The 20,853-nt window shown below is 37.4% G+C and overlaps 1 protein-coding gene across 1 annotated transcript in view; it reads right to left on the reverse strand.

The window, feature by feature from the left end:
- The window catches only part of Dop2R (dopamine D2-like receptor), a 52,229-nt gene that overhangs the window by 6,421 nt on the left and 24,955 nt on the right, over window positions 1-20,853 (reverse strand). The window contains exons 5-8 of the mRNA XM_069849701.1: window positions 11,968-12,159; window positions 9,386-9,504; window positions 5,167-5,332; window positions 2,140-2,410 (exon numbers count right to left, since the gene is read on the reverse strand). Of these exons, the coding sequence (XP_069705802.1) occupies window positions 2,140-2,410; window positions 5,167-5,332; window positions 9,386-9,504; window positions 11,968-12,159 (748 nt within the window). The remainder of the gene's footprint in view (window positions 1-2,139; window positions 2,411-5,166; window positions 5,333-9,385; window positions 9,505-11,967; window positions 12,160-20,853) is intronic.

Below are 20,853 nucleotides of genomic sequence, written 5' to 3' on the forward strand. Positions count from 1 at the left end.
TACTGCAAAACAGGTCTATATACATCACAAGCCAGACCCGGCACGAGCAATCCTGGCCTCAGGAACAAATTTTACTGCAAAACAGGTCTATATACATCACAAGCCAGACCCGGCACGAACGATTCTGGCCTCAGGTACAAATTTTACTGCCAAACAGGTCTATTGTACATCACAAACCAGACCCGGCACGAGCAATCCTGGCCTCAGGAACAAATTTTACTGCAAAACAGGTCTATATACATCACAAGCCAGACCCGGCACGAACGATTCTGGCCTCAGGTATAAATTTTACTGCAAAACAGGTCTATATACATCAAAATTTTCAAATGCTTCTACAGCGATATATGCTTCATTCAAATAACTAATACATTATATAAAAACACAAAATTTGATTTCAGTTAAGCCAAGTAACTGAGGCCCGGCCTCACTTGCCTCAGTCAATCAGCTGCCACTGGTTTAAAGGATTTTTGTTTGTAATGACAGGGCTTTTAACTTATTGTTATTCACCCCATAGTTAGTTGTCTCTAGTGCCAAGAATCGCAGACCACTTAGTTCGCCAGAGACTATCTAGAGTGCACCACAGGCAGTGGGTGTACATTACACTTGCCGTGAATGATGATGGAGAATTGTTGGGATGTCTCAGGGGAACCGGAGCACCTAGAGAAAACCCGTGTTGCCTGAACAATGGACTTGCCCAACACAAGTTATTAATTCAGAATGTCTCAACTGAGATTTGAACCTGGGCCCCCTAAATTAAAAGCCAGGAAAAATTTACAATTGGATCCAATACTGAAGAAAAGTAATACTGTACCAAGAAATGTAAAGAGTTCAGAACTATCAGCCTTAGCAAAGATTCTCCTGTGAATACTGAATCGATAATTATATTCCAAGATGAAAGAATAGTTGGATGAAGAGCAATTTGGCTTCAGAAAGGGAAAAGGTACGAGAGATGCAATTGGGCGGCTATGAACAATGGCGAAAGATACCTAGATAAGAATAAAGAAGTATGTAGTATTTGTGGATCTAGAAAAGGCTTTCGACAGAGCAGATTGGAATAAATTGATGGGGATCCTAAAGAAAGTAGGTGTGGACTGGAAAGAGAGAAGGCTGTTCAGTAATTTTTATGTGAAACAACGAGTCGAAGTCAGGGTAGGAGAAGAAATGTCAGAAGGAAGTGAAATAGAGAGAGGAGTACATCAAGGATGCCCTTTATCACCTACCCTGTTCAACATCTACTTGGAGGATTTAGTGATGAACTGTTTTCAGAACATGGGAGAAGTGATAGAGGATGAATAAAAAAGTGCATAAGATTTGCTGATGATATGACATTGTTAACAGAAGAGGAGATGATACTAAGGGATATGCTACTGGAGCTAAATAACAGCTATGAGCAGTATGGGATGAAGATAAATGAAACAAGACGAAGACCATGGTCATAGGATGAAAAAATAAAGAAGATACACTTGCGAATTCTAAATGAGGCAGTAGAGCAAGTGGACAGCTGCAAATACTTGGTGTGTACTATAAGGAGTAACATGAGCTGCTGCCAGGAAGTCAAAAGGAGGATAGCAATAACAAAAGAAGCTTTTAATAGGAAATGGAGCATCTTGTGCGTACTTATGGAGAAAGAACTAAGGAAGAGACTACTGAAGTGCTTTGTGTGGAGTGTGGCATTGTATGGTGACAGAAACATGGATATTACGACGAAGTGAAGAGAAGCGACTAGAAGCATTTGAAATATGGATATGGAGAAGGATGGAGTGTGTGAAGTGGATAGACAGAATAAGAAATGAAGTTGCGTTGGAAAGAGTGGGTGAAGAAAGAATGATGCTGAAACTGATAAGAAGTGGAAAAGGAATTGGTTCGGTCACTGGCTGAGAAGAATCTGCCTACTGAAGGATGCACTGGAAGGAATGGTGAATGGGAGAAGAGTTCGGGACAGGAGAAGAAATCAGATGATAGACGACATTAAGACATATGAATCACATGTGGAGGCAAAGAGTAGGCCTAAGGCAGGAAATAGAAAAAAATGGAGAAAGCTGGGCTTGCAGTGAAAGATCTGCCCTTGGACAGAACACTATGAATGAATGAACTTCTTGGGTGTTGGATATGACGTATGAAATAAAATATTTCACTTACCCAGAACAATAGCAAGAGTTTTGGTCGCTTTACGTTCTTTCTTTGCAGATGATTTTTCTCTTTTCTTTCGACTCGCCTTATTAACTTTGTAGATTGTGAATCGGGAACTAGTTGTACTTTTACGTTCTTTCTTGGAGCCCGTCAATCCTGCACTAGGTGCCTCTTCTTCTTGAGGTTCGCTTTCTCTGCAAGGGTGAATGGACGGGCTGCCCTTTTGTACAGGACTCGTGGGTTGTTGGTCACTAACAGCTGCTGCTCCGTTTCGCCGTAACTGTAATTTCAAACAACGTTACAGCATTAAACTATACATTGCTATTTTAAAGAAGAAATTATAGAATCAAAATTAGGCGAAAAGCAAAATGGTTTCAGGAAGGGCAGATTCTGTATTGATGCCATCTTTACTATTAAACAGGTATTATAAAAAAGAAAAAAATAGTTAAAAATTGCTGCTTCAATGCCTGTGACATTTCGCTGTGTTGCAGCTGTTACCAGCCACCCGAAACATGACATACCTTAGTTTCTGAGGACAAGGTATACTCGCGTTCAAAGATATCAGACTTCAAATTTTCTGATTGTGCAAGCGAACTTTCTAACCACGAGAAAAGTCAGGATCAAATATATAAAAATTGATAAACTTTGATACAGTTCCCTTACTTCTCAATAGGTGACTATTATTGGGATGGGTAAAACATTTGATGTAGATTAAGTATAAATTATTCTCATTAATTCACAGTATCAATGGTTTCCCGCTAAATGATGTATTTTTCACAATCATTAGAGGGGGATAAAATTTTGACTTTTATAATGCGGGTATATTTATGTACTATTGACGACACTGATGTTATTTTTGCTATCTATTCACAGAAGTAATAACTAAAGAAGCCACGCTTACACGAACAAATTATTGATCATTATCAATTAGTAGGGTTCAGGCACCTGTATCTTTGAAGGCCCGTATAGGCCTACATTATGTCGTAAATTTTTAACTACCATTTTAATACAAAACCAACACATAGTAAACTATATCAAAGCGCAGAGGATGGCATGGTTTGGCCATATCAATCGTATGGACGAAGGAAAAACAGTTAAGAAAATATATAAATGGAACCCCATCAGTAAAAGAGCAAAAGGTAGATGGAAGGAAAACATAACCAACGATTTGAAAACACTGAATGTAAAGAATTGGCCAAATCTTGTTCATAACAGAAAAGAATGGCGTAAATTAATTGAGAAGGCCAAAACTTCGACGAAGTTGTAGCACCTACTGAAGAAGATGAAGAAGAAGAAGAAGAAGAAGAAGAAAGAAGAAGAAGAAGATTGATTTTTAACTACCGGTACCGAGAAAATGAGACACAACATAAACATTAGTAAAAACACAGAACATTAGATTTGTTTTGAAAACTCACAACAGTGTGAGTACCGTATTATTGTCTTCAACAATGTTGCCAATTTATGAAACGAACATTCAGCTACAAACTGCCAAACTCTCAATGGACAGAAAAGAACCTCCCTTCTTCAATCCTTAAAACTCATTGTAGTTTCCTAGAAAAGGTAACACAGATTAAATCCAAATTGAACATTCCAAACACCAGAGAAAATTTACTCATAAGAGAAAATCCATTGGAATTATTGCAACCTGCCTTCAGTTTGGAATTAACAGAGGAAATAAGTAAGTCAGACACACCAAAAGAAATATAAAAACTTCTAGCACTGGAAACTATCAATACTAGATACCCTACAGAAGAATGGCTACACATATATACCGATGGATCCACCACAGAAAACCTTACTGGAGCTGGAGTCACATGTACACATTTATCATTTTGTTGGCAGAGACACAACAAATTATGATGGTGAAATAGAGGCTATACACATTGCTCTCCGACAATTATTAAATCTTCCCTTAAATAAATATAACAAGACAGTAATTCTTTCAGATTCTAAAGCTGCAATTCAGGGAATATGTTCAAATGCTACAAAGAAGTCAACAAAAATAAGAGAATGCTACAAAATGTTAATACAACTCCAAAAAGTTAATAAGATTGTCCATCTCCAATGGATTCCAGCACACTGTGGAGTCATGGGGAATGAAACCGCAGACACACTTTCAAAGAAAGGCACAACAATAAAACAAAAGTCTAAATTTAATTTCTCATATTCCTCAATAAAACGCTTGATCACTACAAAATTTTCTCATTCATACCTACAAGAAATAGAATCAAATGCTAAAGACAAAAAATCGATTACATTACTTTCCAACCCAGATATAATCCCCCAGAGACCAAGGAAAACAGCAGTTGCAGCCTTCAGACTATTGACAACTCTAGCAAGTCACCTCTACAGAATAGGTATCTCAGCTTCATCAATATGTGTCCTGTGTAACAATCCAACAGAAATGAATGAAGACCACTTGAAGACCTGTGAAGCATTAAGATAAGAAGAAACTACAGTTCAAAAGCATTGGAAAGCACGACTGCTAATGGCTTCATTGCCAGATGCAAGGCACTAGACAACAACAACAACAACATTCAGCTACAAAACCACAATATTTTTCACCAAGTAGTTTCAGAATTATTTATCGTACTGGCACTGGCTTCATATGGGTGAACAAATGACGAGCAGTCAATACTTACCATTGGGTGAGGGAGGGGGGGATGGAGAAAATATTTTTTATTCAATAATGCGGGATGAGAAAAAATAGTTTGACACAAAAAATGTATTACATAGGTAATTAAAATGACTTACAATTACAATTTTTGAAGAATTATATATCAAAAGTACGCAAAAAATTCCAAATAATTTTGTTAGTATTTAGGAAAAAAACCAAATGTTCATTTTTTTTTTTTTTTTTTTTTTTTTTCAAAATTTGACCTCTGTTCTCACCTTAACCTACTAATTATGAACGAGAAATTAATGAAGGCTTTCACGTACTGGAACGAATTATATTGCTGAAAACATTAGAATTCTCTCTATACTGATTTATTGTTTTAATGACGACGAGTACAAAAATGGAATATGACCTCTTACCTTTTGTCTTTCCTCTTGTGATGGCACAGAGCGTCTCTGTGGGCTGTTTGGGTTGGATGCTGTTTGTAGCGCCGTCTCCTCAACGTTGGAAGCAGCATAACCGGAGTCATTGTTTCCATTTGGGTCAGGCACGGCTGCAGGTGGGGAAGCCAATGTGGCTACAGCACTAAAATCGATAATAAGAATGCATTTATGTGAAAGTGTCATTGAAATATACCGTAATTCATTTATATTTGAATTTATATTTTTATAAATGTAGATGCACCCTAATCATTGCATGATACAGAGAGCTAATAAACACTGCATTTTAATACAGAAATCAGTAATTTCTGTCAATGATTTAAATGCAAATATACCCTGTGCCTTGATTTTATAATATGCTGATGATATGACTTTCTTTGTCACTGACAAAGAGCCACTTGTTTTTAAAAATGTAGTAGAAAATTCTGTTGGAACTGCCAAAGTGTGGTTTTGATTAAATCATCTTATAATAAATACGAGTAAAATTGAAAATACAATTTTTTTCTTGAAATTCTGTAATTAATTTTAATGATGTTAATACATCTGGACAAGTTAAATTTCTGGGTCTAACATTAGAGAGTAAACTAAATTGAGAAAAACATGTTGATGACATTTGTAAGAAATTATGTGGCTTAATAACTTTATAACTTTACTATATTAACTTTTACAATTTACCTGGCTGACTAGTTTCGAAATAATATCCTTCATGTACACTTTTAACACTTACATATCACTGATTAAATTTCCAACTTCTTTACTGTGTTAATATTCAGGATTTACTAGTCAAGCAAGATAAATCCTAAATATTAAGACGGTAAAGAAGTTGGAAATTTAACGAGTCAGTGTCTGTGTTGCTGTAGTTGTGATTGGAGTTTGTGATGTGTTCAGCGTAGGTTGAGTTGTTGTGTGGTTTGCTTATGGCTTCCAGTCTGTCCAATGTAGAAGTTGTTGCAACTATTGCATTATAGTTTGTATACACCTGTTAAGTTGTACAAGGTGAGCCAATGAAACGGGCGATTTTAAAATTTTAATAATTATTGCACTGATTACTTTGAAACAAAACTTTCACTTTACATTTAAAGTATACACAATAGCATAGACCTGTACCTCATGAAATTCTTATTTTCTGAACACTATATCCCGCAGGTGGGATCCATTTCGTTGCACACATTCTTTAAGTCTAAGTCTTGCCGTCTGGTCGCATCATCCTATTGAAACCATGTGTCTCTATTGATGAGAGGATTATTGGCAATTTGTGGAGGCAACAATTCTTGAATTACATTCGGACCTAATCACTGTGATGTTACATTAACAGATCCCATTATCGTCTTCAAAATAATAAGGACTGATGATTTCAAATGACACTATTGCACATCAAACTGTGACTTTGACACTGTGTAATGGTTCCTCATGCATTTCATAAGGGTTGGTTGGTGACCAGTATCGAAAGTTTTGTTTATTGACGTATCCAGAGACGAAAATGAGCTTCATCACTCATCAGCATATTCTGGACAATGTCTTTGTTAACATTTAGATCCAAGAATTGTTGGCAAAAGTCATGTGGTTTACTTTATCAGCATCTTTTAATGTCTGCGCTACTTGAATTTTGTATGAATGCATGTGTAAGTTCTTATGAAGAATTCTTCGTATACTGGTGTTTCATAAGCCAAGTGAAACTGCATGATGACAGGCAAACCATAGCAACTCTTATGGCGTTGATGTTTTCTGGGGTACATACAGATTTTTGCTCACCTGGAGACTTCTTCTTTAACGCAGAACCAGTTACTTCAAAGTTCTGAATCCAGGTTTTTATTGCAAGGGCTGATGGTATCGGATCATTGCGATGGGTATTACAATGACGTCAAAATAGCTGTTGTGAAGTAATGAAACTATAATATTATTTTTGTAATATACCTTAGTATCAAAAGCATGTTATTAATTGATTAAGTAGCGGACTTACTCGTGTTAATTATGTAAAATTTGTGCGGCTTACAGCTGTTTCAGTGCTTCACGCACCATCCTCAGAGCCTACTAGATCACGGTGTCATCTCGAACTTCTCTGCCTGTTATGTGGGTGTGTTTGATGTTGAAAGGTGTTGAAGAGTGGAGTCAAATAGTGTGTGTGTACACAAATCTTACAGATGACGCCGTGATCTAGTAGGCTCTGAGGATGGTGCGTGAAGCACTGAAACAGCTGTAAGCCGCACAAATCTCACATAATAGATGACGCCATGATCTAGTAGGCTCTGAGGATGGTGTGTGAAGCACTGAAACAGCTGTAAGCCGCACAAATCTTACATAATTAACACGAGTAAGTCCACTAGTTAATCAATTAATTATATTCAAGTGTTAAAAGTAGTGTACCGGTACGCAAGATTCAAAATGGAAAAGCATGTTGTTCACCCATCCAACGATCCATTATAAACAGCTTTCGAATGAAGAATAGATTGTTGCATATAACAATTAAAATACCCGACAACAGCTGAAAAGACACGAATTTGAAAATTGCCCATTTCATTGGCTCACCTTGTATTTGTTTCTGTCTCTTGTCTGTGTGTTAAGATGTTTTTGTAAACTGTCGCCGTTGTGTTGCGAAAGACATGTGTTTCTATTTTGTCTGTTTGGTGGAAAACTGCCCTGATTTATTTGTTTTGTTCTTGCGTTTGTGTTGCGTTTTCTTGTTGCGTTTAGTCTTTCTTATGATGTTGTCTATTATGTTGGTGTTGTACCCATTTTCCTGTGCTATATATTTGATGGTGTGTATTTCTTCTTTATAATTTTGTTGGCTCATAGAAATGTTGGTGAATTTGTGTATCATCATCATCATCATCATCATCATCATCATCATCATCATCATCTTCATCAGTATACTCTATTTTATTTCAAGGAGCGCAGTTCGGTGGTTCCTTTGAACACCCACTTACAGATTTATGACTTCCTACATAATCACCTCTGACAATTCCATCCTGTCCCCTCGTCCCAACATTGTACAGTTGCCACAATCCTGCCATAATCCTGGTGACCCTCGACGGAATTCTTGGAATTCGGAAAAGACGCGGCAACTCTGCCTCCACATGGATTTGACGGAAGCCTGTCAATTCTTCTGAACGAGGGTTGTGATTGGTTACTAACCGGACAAGACAAGATTTCCGTCACAGTAAGGAAGACATTTATTTATGACAACCAATTAGTAGGGGGCAGTGGAAGGTCTGTCGGCAAAGTCCTTTCTATGAAACTGCACTTCTTGAAATAAAATACAGTATAGCACTACAGCCCGGGTCGAGCCTCGGCTTCTTTCAGGATTTTTCGCCATTTGTCCCTTTCTCTGGCTACAATCCACCAATTCTTCACTCCAAGCCTTTGAACATCTTTCCGTAGCACATTCCTTTACAAATCCGTAAATCATGTACCTTTTTCGTTTTTCCATGTCACCATAGATTGGACTGTCCGACTAAATTTCCTGTTAGTTTCTGAGCAATGGGTTTTTCTGGAATGGGGCCGCCAATCACACAGCTATCCTGCGCGGACGATGTTTTTCTGTCGGGGTTTTCTCCCTTAACTGACTGGTCCCGAATAGAGCATTGGGAACTCGCTTTTTCGCCCTTACATGCTTAGCGTTACCCAGGGGTCACTGCGAGGAAGTGCATATATCGGACCTGGTAGGAATAAACGGCATTTCTCGAGCTTTTGATTGACGTATAGCTGTCAGCAAGCTATACTCCCTCGAGATCACGAATCTGTGTATCATGGATCGAAATGATGCGTGTTTATGTTGTGTGGGGTGATATTACGGAAGTGAAGCATGGACAATGAGAAATATGGATGCCTGTGAAATGATATTTATGAGAGCAACACTAAGATATAGTCGCTTGCACCGCAAAAGAAATGAGGATATCATGCAAGAACTTCAATTACAACCAGTTTTACAGTTTATAAACAAGTACCAGCTGCAATGGAAAAACCATGTCCAATGAATGAATCGTAACAGGCTTCCAAAATCCATGCTTCAATACCATCCCCAGAGGAAGAGATCTTCAGGCCGTCCAAAAAAAAAAAAAGGTGGACCGACTGAGAATGACTCACTGAGACCGTAACAGATCTTGTGCCTTATACTTGTTTGAATGATGATGCTGTGATGATAATAAGTACCGCAACTATTTATTTTAAAAACTTAACAACATAACAAAGAGTAACTTACGCGGATTCCTCCACTACTGTAGCCAGAATGAATTCCGTAGATTTGTCATTTGGAATTATATGACAGTCATCCGACCCTGGAGACCGCTCGCCATCCTTTTCTGCTTCTTCTTCTTCTTCCTGGAAAGGATATTAATATTACTTCTTTATCATTAACTTATGTGGTTATGTGCTAATTTTTAAATGTCACTTAACGAATCATAAATAAAGACTGTACAGTACACATTATGTAAAAGAAAAAGAGCACCATACACACAATGCGAAATATTTATTTTCTGTCTACGTACGGTACAATTTATTGTAAGGATATTGCTTCTTTTTTTGTGTTTAACGTACCGTATTTTACCTCATACTTTGATACTACCTTACAATTTAATTCGTTAAAAAAAAGCCATTGCAAATGGCGCTATGTTTTGGGTTTTGATGGAAAACTATTATCAGCTACAAATTCAGTAAAATACTTCGGGTAGGGTGATTATACGATAGTTTTCAAGAGTACGATATCAGAAAACATTATTTCAAAGAACCTCAGACAAGTAAGATCCTTATAATATGTTTTCAAGAACAAAATTGATTTGACGGTATTTACTGCAAGCCTTGTTTTCTCTTTGGTCCATAAAGTGTTCATCTGAGAGAAAATCCTCTCAATGCAATGGGAGTATTTGAGCCAGACGAAGTCAAGCTCAATGATAACAATTATGAGTCCATTTTTCCTTACTTAAGTGTGCAAAGTTTTTTGCCATCTTGCTGTAACACGTTTATATGCACAGTCCAGTTTTTAAATTTTTTTTTCTTCAGTTAAAAACACATTCAAATAATCATAAAAAAACTTAATATTGATTAAAGACTTGGCTGCAGAAGAGTGTCCTTTAGCCGCTGAAGTTTAGCGTACTGTGGGATTCTCTTATATTAACTGAGTTCAAGTTGCGGAGGCATTTAAGACAACTCCAGTTCTTTTTTCTGAATCATTCCAGAAACAGTTCTTTTATCTTTTTCAATGTTTAACATAGGTCTAGTTTCTGAAAATATTACAAGCTGGCTTTGTAAGAACCAGTGGCGTAGCATGAAATTTTGAGCAGGGGAAGCTAATTCAAGTTGTCTTTCATGCAATATGAGAAAACGTATTACAAAAATATAGTCTTAAAATAAATAGTAGTCAATGTCAAGTCAGCAGTCGAAGATTGGTTGGAACCTCGTAAGTAACACCAATAAGGCATGACCTCAAATGGTACATAGTAAAATATGATTTCACCGTTTACACATCAAATAGACACGTATAGTATAACACTAGCTCACTCCCTGTCATACTTAGAGAAATCACAATATTAACGGTCAATAGATACAGTACGTAAGTATGCGTCTGTCTTGGTTGTGTCCTTCATTGACAGCAAGGGAGTCGGTCATTTGTTTTTTAAATCACACTTTTGTTTGTAAGCCAATCTTGATATTAGAATTGTCCTAAAAAATTCAAGTAAATTGGTGTCAGGAACTGTTATTTCACACATTATTTATTATATCACCCACAATGTACACTAACACTTCAACTGAACACAACTGATGAAAAGGGATAACTCGGAAACTACTTATTTTCAATGTCAAAGCTAGCTTGCTGCGAGCCTTGCGACCAGAGTAGTTTAGTTAGAAAGGGATGGAAAATCTGCGGGGTGGGTTACACAGAAGAAACCAGTCTGCTTGGAAGCTGGTGTGTGCAGGTTTCTTGTTTACTGCTGCATCAAAAATCATTCTGAGCTGCCGCATCACAATATTTAACGCGTAAATATAAATTCTATTAAAATTAATAAATAATTTTGTCCATAGATTGCAGGTTTATTATGAAATTATTATACTGGGGAAGCTGAGCTTTTTAGCTTACATTGACGCTACACCACTGGTAAGAACATTCTCTGTATTCTCAAAAAATCTTTTCTATGATAGACGTAATTTTTGGTGAGGCCTGGAAAGTGGCCCTTTTCGAGAAAAAGGGAACATGTAGCGTCCCAGGTGGACTTTATTGGGACACCAGGACAAAATTCTTATAAACGGGAAAAGTGCACCTTTGCATGTTTTCTGAAGTCTTTCTAATTATTTTCTCAATTATAACTTTGAAATAAAAGTATACCATGCCCATAATTTCGCCCTCCTTTTCATGTTTAATTTCTCGAAAAGATACAGGTACCTGTGTTGCTTGGAGGTAGATTACAGCATCTATTAGATGCTTTACGGTTGTGCTAACAGATTGAGTTACTTGTCAATAATGTGACGCTGAAACGTGTGTTCAGGTTACTGCCCAGCGACAGTCCTGATGTATCGTATGTTATATTTGTGATGATTGGTTAGTTAATATTAACCCGGCACACACACAATCACACTCATATTCATACAAATTTCCAGACTCTAGACACCCAGGTAATTCTTCTTCTTCAAGTAAAATTTACCGAGAGCTGAGCCCGGGAATCGAACCCGGGACCTCCGGATCTGCAAGCCAGCATGCTGACCAACAGACCACGGAGGCAGAACTAATTTTAAGGGTTGTTGCAACTATACTGAATACCCCGTAATGCTGGTTACTCTTTGTGATAATACCTGACTTCCGCTTCCCGTGTTGGTAGGTCGCTCCTCCTCCATCCCCGACGACGGGGCCACGAGCGTCGGTCCCAGCGTGGTTTCAGCGAGTCGCCTGGTCTGCGCGATATTTTCTATCACTGAGCCCGGCTTGATGTCAGACAGGTTTGGTTTCCTCGCTGCTTTCGCCTTTCTCGCTCGGTTTCTTAATGCCTGAAACATTAAAAATCAACATCTTATTTCTGTCGGTGGATACAGATGGCCTTTGAGATCAAATAGGAAATATTTTCAAACGTAAACATATATAATATTGCGAGCATATACAGACTGTGTCGACAGTATTTCTTATATCCTCTGATTGCAGTTCTGACTGATATGTACATCTATTATCAGGCAGTACATCTCACTTGACGATATGTGTCAGAGGAAGAGTAATTCTGTGGCCGGGAGGAAAAAGATCTTAAGTAAAAATTTTACACTTCTCAGGAGAGGAGTAGAAAGATTCAAATTGGTGTCAATTATAGTTTTTTTTTAATTAAGAGGGTTTTCCTGGATATTATTTGTTTATATTTCTTCTAAAATAGGTAATGTTGTTCACTTAACAATTTTCTTGATTAGTTCCAAAAATTGTCGCACTTAAGCCCTTTGAAGACTAGAACCCAATCTGAGTAGAAGGGATTATGTAAACATAAGACCTTTTTCATGTCAAAATAGATGAGAAATGTAAATTATTAGGAAAGCAAAATGTGTATTAAACAATTAAGAGGCCTTTACACCGAGGCAACTAGTTGCCTACAGCATGCGATCGTTGGTTGCCACTCGTGTTGCCACGCAGCATGCTGTCGGGAGCAATCATTGCAGCATGCTACCGACTCATTTACGCCCATCGCGATTGGTTGCTTTAATTTTTTAGCGAGTTTATGCAGAGATGTCGGTGTAGACAGATCTGCTGCTGTTGCCTACCTACTTTTCAACAGGGGGAGGAAACTTATTCAGAGAAAGATGTGGTGCAGGCAGATCTTCATAAATAGTGATACACATCGCAATGACTTTTTAAATAAACTGCTTGCTGATGACACTTACCTGTTCAGATATTTTATCCGAATTAGTAAAGAGGACTTCGATTATCTTCTGAACAAGGTAGCTCCTCTCATTTCAAAATCCGATACCAATTATTTATCGAGGTAGTATACAAGCTGAAAAACCACATTGCACATTTTGTGTATTCCGAAAACATTACTTCTGAAATTAGAGAACACAAAACGGGTCAGGAAGTTCCGAGTGTGAAAGACAGGACGAAACAATTATCCCGTTGCGTGGCGAAATATAACTCGAGGAGACACAGGCATTGTAGACCTTCAGAGACTTCCTAGAAGACAGAAAGAAGCAGCAAAGGCTATCAGGGATGAGTTTAAAGCCTACTTCGTGTCCAGTGAAGGAAGTGTCCCATGGCAAGCCACTTATATTTAGACGTGTTTACCCTGTTAAAATTTGGCATAAAACTGAAAATTTGTGCTAAAAGTAAAACTATTTATGGAAAATGTTCATTGCTATTATTGTGTACAATAAAGACATTTAAATAATTAAACTGACTCTTCATTATTTTCCTGACAATGCATTTCTTTCATAACAGGTATTCTATTATTTTAATTTTACGTAAAATGCGTTTGATCACTGATATAATGATTTTATGTCAGTGGCGTATACTGGTTAAAGGGTTTGGGCTACCGCTGACCCTATTATTACACAAAATATATCTAATAATTACTTTAATTTTAATTACTATGGTAAAACTAATAATACAAAATTATTACATTATGTTATATTATAAACTTTTTCTTTTGTAATTTCCTTGGGCTACCGCCGGTAGCCCCAGTAGCCCGCAAAATACGCCCCTGTTTTATGTACACTAAATACAAACATTTGCCTCGGAATCATTATTCTCATCAGATGAAAGTCACTTTCTTGGCGCTTCAACATCAAAAAGGAAGTGAAGCGAAATGCACCCACTGATCACTCTGAGCTGACCAGGTTTTTTTTTCTTCCTGTAGCTGTGGAATGTTGTTCTCAAGTTTTTTACTTTGTCTTTAGCTTCGTTTACTGCCACAATCGAATTTAAAGCTATTTTTTTTCCTCATAACTTCAACTTCTTTCTATTATCTTTGTAATTGGGATCTCGCAAGTCCCACAAAATGTGATTTTCATGGTATTCTTCAATTAGAAGCTTTGTTTTATTTTTGTCTTTATCGCTTGGTCCGAAAGGTTGTGGGTTCGAGTCCTTTGCCGGCCCGGATGGCTCAAGTGGTAGGGGCAGGGCATGTCCCTATCGCTTGGTCCGAAGGGTTGTGGGTTCGAGTCCCGCCTCTGGCATGGGTGTTGTGATTGTACTAGTATAAGTAAAAACAAAGGAAACAAAGGTAAACAAACAGAAAACAAAATAGATAACTTTGGAAAACGGCCTCTGGCTGGTTGAAATTAAAAAAAACAAAAAGTCCCGCCTCGGGCATGGGTGTTGTGTACGTACTAGTTTAAGAAAAGCGGAAAAAAAAGAAAACAAAAACAGAAAAGAGGAACGAAAAAAAAAATGTATCTCAATTTATCCTGCCGCATGTGAATGGACTACTGAACCCATCAGCGGTGGATAAGCTTGCGAACTGAAGCAACCGGCAAGCCGTATGCGACTGTGCTGCCGCCTAGACAAAGTGAGCAACCTGCAGCATGCGATCGTGCCGCATGCTGCGCGATTGCCTATGGTTGCTTCAATGTAAAGACATTTTAAGCTTGCGAACTGGAGCAACCGGAGGATTAGCGCTGCAAGCCGTACTCAAAGTGAGCAACTTGCAGCATGCGATCATGTCGCATGCTGCTTAATTGCCTATGGTTGCTTCAGTGTAAAGCCGCCTTTATAGGACTGTTTACCCTACTGCTTAGAGTTTTAAAAGGAAAGGGCAATGATAAAATGGCTAAAATACAAGTTAGACCATTTTAATAGGGAAGAATGGAAAGTAAACATTTTATGGTTTGTATTATTAAATATTCTTAAGTTCTTTATTCTGTGTGTGCTCGATTCAAAAAGTACTTAGGATATAATTTGGTAACGCTCTATAAATCCAGTCAGGAGTCTTATTTGACTTTAACCGTTTTACCAGATTGTAGAGAATTGTTTCCGCTTTCAGAATGTATAAAAATCTTATTTTCACAAAAAATTGGCTTAAGACCTTTTTCTTCCCGGCCACAGAATTGTTTGTATGCATCTGAAGTCAGACTAATATAATATGTAGCTAGTCGACGATGAATGCAATGGAGGGGAAAAGGAATTGACCACCATACCCCATTATCTCCTGGCCTAGTTGAGTCATAAGTGACACCTTCTTGGTATAACTTGTGACGACCGGACCTGCCTTCTGGCAGTTCACTAAACAACAACGTGCGTGTTTACTTACTTACAAATGGCTTTTAAGGAACCCGCAGGTTCATTCCGCCCTCACATAAGCCCGCCATCACTCCCTACCCTGTGCAAGATTAATCCAGTCTCTATCATCATATCCCACCTCCCTCAAATCCATTTTAATATTGTCCTTCCATCTACGTCTCGGCCTCCCCAAAGGTCTTTTTCCCTCCGGCCTCCCAACTAACACTCTATATACATTTCTGGATTCGCCCATACGTGCTACATGCCTTGCCCATCTCAAACTTCTGGATTTAATGTTCCTAATTATGTCAGGTGAAGAATACATTGAGTGCAGTTCTGCGTTGTGTAACTTTCTCCATTCTCCTGTAACTTCATCCCTCTTAGCCCCAAATATTTTCCTAAGAACCTTATTCTCAAATACCCTTAATCTTTGTTCCTCTCTCAAAGTGAGAGTCCAAGTTTCACAACCATACAGAACAACCGGTAATATAACTGTTTCATAAATTCTAACTTTCAGATTTTTTGAGAGCAGACTAGACGACTAAAAGTTTCTCAACCGAATAATAACAGGAATTTCCCATTTTATTCTGCGTTTAATTTCCTCCCGAGTGTCATTTATATTTGTTACTGTTGCTCCAAGATATTTGAATTTTTCCACCTTTTCGAAAGATAAATCTCCAATTTTTATATTTACATTTCGTATAATATTCTGGTCACAAGACATAATCATAAACTTCGTCTTTTCGGGGTTTACTTCCAAACCTATCGCTTTACTTGCTTCAAGTAAAATTTCCGTGTTTTCCCTAATCGTTTGTGGATTTTCTCTTAACATATTCACGTCATCCGCATAGACAAAAAGCTGATGTAACCCGTTCAATTCTAAACCCTTTGTGTTATCCTGAACTTTCCTAATGGCATATTCTAGAGCAAAGTTAAAAAGTAGAGGTGATAGTGCATCTCCTTATTTTAGCCCGCAGTGAATTGGAAAAGCATCTCAAAAGATTATTGGACAACATTTTGTACGGCGTCATCAAAAGTGAAATTCCTCGAAAGTTATTACAGTTAGTCTTGTCCCCATTCTTAAAGGACTCCTTCCATTGTTCTGGTACAATTTCCTTTTACCAAATAGAAAGTATAAGCTTATAAATTTCGCTATTTAATGTGCTTCCACCCTCTTGTATTAGTTCTGTTGGAATTTGATCGATACCTGGAGACACAACATGCGTATTAATGGACAAAAATAAATCAAATTTTTCCTGTAAACATATTATCGCAAAAGATTCAGAATCTCATCTTTCAGAACAGAATTTGAGACTGTCAAAATACAGGACTCTCTATTTATGTCATCCAATGTTGGTGGAACACTTGGCGGAAAGCAAGCAAGTTCCTGTAGAGACGTTACAGGCTATCATAGGGATTTTCTCAAATCCATTGCTACTATTTTATATTTTACGAAATTAGATATTTTCAAGCTTTAGTTATAACAAGAAAAAAAGCCTAGAAATATCACAGACGTGGCCTTCGTTATAGTTTTGTTTACTTTTCGACAATACAATGAAAGTTAAGAACAATAGAAAATCGTCGTTTGTGTGGCGTTATTATAGATACAAATTTGGCTACGAAATAAAACTCTTTGTGAATATTTAAACATGTGGTGGTGAATTTGAAGAATGTCATATTGAAAGGATATTTATGTAAGTAGACGTAGTTAATATTAATTTTATTTATAAATATATTGTTAAAATTATTTGGCTTTAAGGAGGTATTCTGGAAAATGTACAAAATACGTTGATTACACTCAAAGAATATTTATGATTTTTATAAACTCTTACAAGATTTATAAACTTAAAGAAAAATTTGATTGCGGATGTATTGTTTTGCTGTATTTCAGAGCTAAACAATGTACTATAAAAACTGATTAGGTTACAAACTTTTCAACGAAACATTTGTTTTATTGGAAGATAAGATTCTCAAAATATTCGTAACGAATCCGGCATGACATGAGTCTCATCGTGTTAGTTTACATTTTGTATTGCTGTATGGCCATATATCTATAATAATTTGATTTGGAGTTTTGCTATCAGTATTGGATCTTAAGAAACCCATTCGTTTTTGCGCTAAATGTAATAAAAGCTTAAATTAAAATACTATGTTCTGTGTTTAATCATAAATAACTAATATAATGTTTGATGTCAAAATAGTATAACGTTACCAAATTAATGACTGACATCGTATCAAACGAATATTAGCAACAATCACAGTGCAATGATTCAGTCAAAATGAACTTCAAAAGTAATAGGATGGATTCTATAATTATAATTAAAATGCATTGAATATCCTAGAGCCATCGAATATTTGTAATAAAGTTTATGTATTATTATTATTATTATTATTATTATTATTATTATTATTATTATTATTATTATGTCTTGTAGTCTCTCTGTTAGCACAGACTCCTAGAGATATTTTCAAATTGCAGTATAATAATAATAATAATAATAATAATAATAATAATAATAATAATAATAATAATACTTACTGGCTTTTAAGGAACCCGGAGGTTCATTGCCGCCCTCAAATAAGCCCGCCATTGGTCCCTATCCTGAGCAAAATTAATCCATTCTCTATCTTCATATCCCACCTCCCTCAAATCCATTTTAATATTATCTTCCCATCTACGTCTCGGCCTCCCTAAAGGTCTTTTTCCCTCCGGCCTCCCAACTAACACTCTATATGCATTTCTGGATTCGCCCATACGTGCTACATGCCATGTCCATCTCAAACGTCTGGATTTAATGTTCCTAATTATGTCAGGTCGCGGACAGACGATGAGGGGTGGTCCTCCAGCTTGGGGGTTGGACGAAGGACTAACAACCCATCATCGTAAAAAACAGCTTGTTACGAATCCTTCAAATAATGATAATAATAATAATAATAATAATAATAATAATAATAATAATAATATGATACGGGCAATTCCTTGTAGTTTACGCACCTGTCTTTATGAAAAGCCGAATGCCTTTAATCAATATTCACAGCCTCTTTATCTCTACTCAAATTACAGTTATCATTTTCCAGAATACTGTTGCATAAAGTAGAATTCTAGAATTCGGGAACACCTATGGACAGTAGGCCTAAATATTTATGGAGTGGCAATATGGACTATTCTGAAAAAAAAAAAAAAGTTCATATAAACGTGTCCAATTCAATGGGTATGGAATAGCTTTTTTAATATTAGGCATACAAGAATTACAAGTGGCAAGAAGGAAAGACAAATGATTTAATGGTTACATTTACTGCTTATTTACTTGGTACCAATATATTTCAATATTTTAACACTTTTCTGCTCTGTTCACAACAGCAAGTGTTGCTTTTTTGAGATCGTCTTGTTCTTTTATGAGGGCAACACTATTTATGAGGACAGCATCTTGTGTTTATTTTGTTTTTGTACACTTCGTCTTTCAACCACCCTCATTGAGAAGAAAAATGGGAGTGAAGTCTGGAGACCTTGGTGGTCAATGCACGTGGCCACCGTGGTCGATAAATCGTGTGGGGAATATGAGACTTACATGATGTGTCACCTGACTGCTAAATGTACAGGGACTCCTTCATGGTGGAAAAACTACTAACTATAGTAGAATTAACGTTTATTTCGACTTCTGACAGTTCGCTAGCCGCGTGGTTTACGGGATGTTGTTAAGGCAACCAAGGCTAACCTTGGACGTAGTCAATCATCGTTAGACGTTTCCTGCTCTCTTCGCCCAAGCTTCCGGATAATGCTGCGCCACATTATCGAACATATCGCACGCCACTAACTGAGAGGCTCCTAGCAGTAACAGGAAGTTGACAACGTTGTCATGAAAGCAGAATCGAACTGTCAGAAGTCGAAAGACGTTAATTATACTATAACTAACTATAAATAGCTGTTTCTCTATACATATTATAAACAGTGTTGACCTCAGAAGAGCGTCACGTAGAAGGTGGAAATATGGGCTAGGAGTAGTAATATGGGCTATATGGTGTTGTTACCTAGCGGAAAAGCTCTAAAAGTACCTCTCGTGTCCATCAGTTTGCGTACACAGAGAGGCAAACCAGTTGCCTTTGTGGTGTGAATGTGGTGTGTTCTTTGTTTTTTCATCAATTTAAAAGTTTTTGCAGGTTTGTAGTTTCAATTATATTGAAAGAAATATATTTCGTGTTGCACTAATTAAGAATAGCTCAATCACATGGCATAAGAATAATGTTTATTTAGAACAACTATTGCCATAATCTTAGAAAACTTCATGATTCGATGCTGCTAATATGGGCTACCGCTATTTGTCAAATATGGAATAGGTAGCCCATATTAGCAGCACGTCAACATGACGTGTATTTTCACTATCATGATTTGCGTTATTCATTACCGAATAATGCCACTGAACGTTAAAATGTTATGTTTTATTTAACGACGCTCGCAACTACCGAGATTATACCAGCGTCGCCGGTGTACAGGAATTTTGTTCCACAGGAGTTATTTTACATGCCAGTAAATCTATTGACATGAGCCTGTCGCATTTAAGCACACTTAAATGCTATCGACCTGACCCGGGACCAAACCCGCAACCTCGGATATAGGTCAGCACTATACCAAATGCGCCAACCAGGCCGACTATTGCCATTGATTTTTTTTATTTTATTTGGTTATTTTACGACACTGTATCAACAACTCAGGTTATTTAGCGTCTGAAAGAAATGAAGGTGATAATGCCGGTGAAATGAGTCCGGAGTCCAGCACCGAAAGTTACCCAGTATTTGCTCGTATTGGGTTAAGGGAAAACCCCGGAAAAACCTCAACCAGGTAACTTGCCCCGATCAGGATTCGAACCCGGGCCACCTGGTTTCGCGGCCAGACGCGGTGGCCGTTAATCCACAGGTGTGGACTATTGTCATTGATGTGACACGGTTTTCGTACTTATGTTTATTTGTTGTTTCCAATTTTATTTTCAATTTTTTTTTCTGGTAGGCGATATTTAGACCCCACTACCTATAGATGACCAGTTCGTATTTCTTTCAAAAAGTAATTATATGCAAATATTGACCTTTAAAACTGGAAAAACTGTATCTGAATAATTACTTTATATGCCAGTAAAGATTTCCAAGTAATATGCCACACCCAGTGGCGGCTGATTGACTGAGGCAAGTGAGGCCGGGCCTCAGCCACTTGGCTTAACTGAAGTCAAATTTTGTTTTTATTTAATGTATTAGTTATTTGAATGAAGCATATATCGCTGTAGAAGCATTTGAAAACTTTGTGATGTGTATAGACCCGTTTTGCAGTAAAATTTGTTCCTGAGGCCAGGATCGCTCGTGCCGGGTCTGCTTCTGAATTTTCGTGTGTCTTCGCGGGCTTTTGAGATTGCGCTTAAAACGTTGTAAATGAGGCACAATTCGTCTGGCCTGGTCAGGTTTCACTCCTCTCAACCATGGGCCGGCCTCAAGGGTAGAGTGGGGTGGGA

The sequence above is a fragment of the Periplaneta americana genome, chromosome 16 (assembly GCF_040183065.1).
Source record: "Periplaneta americana isolate PAMFEO1 chromosome 16, P.americana_PAMFEO1_priV1, whole genome shotgun sequence".
Taxonomy (NCBI): Eukaryota; Metazoa; Arthropoda; class Insecta; order Blattodea; family Blattidae; genus Periplaneta; species Periplaneta americana.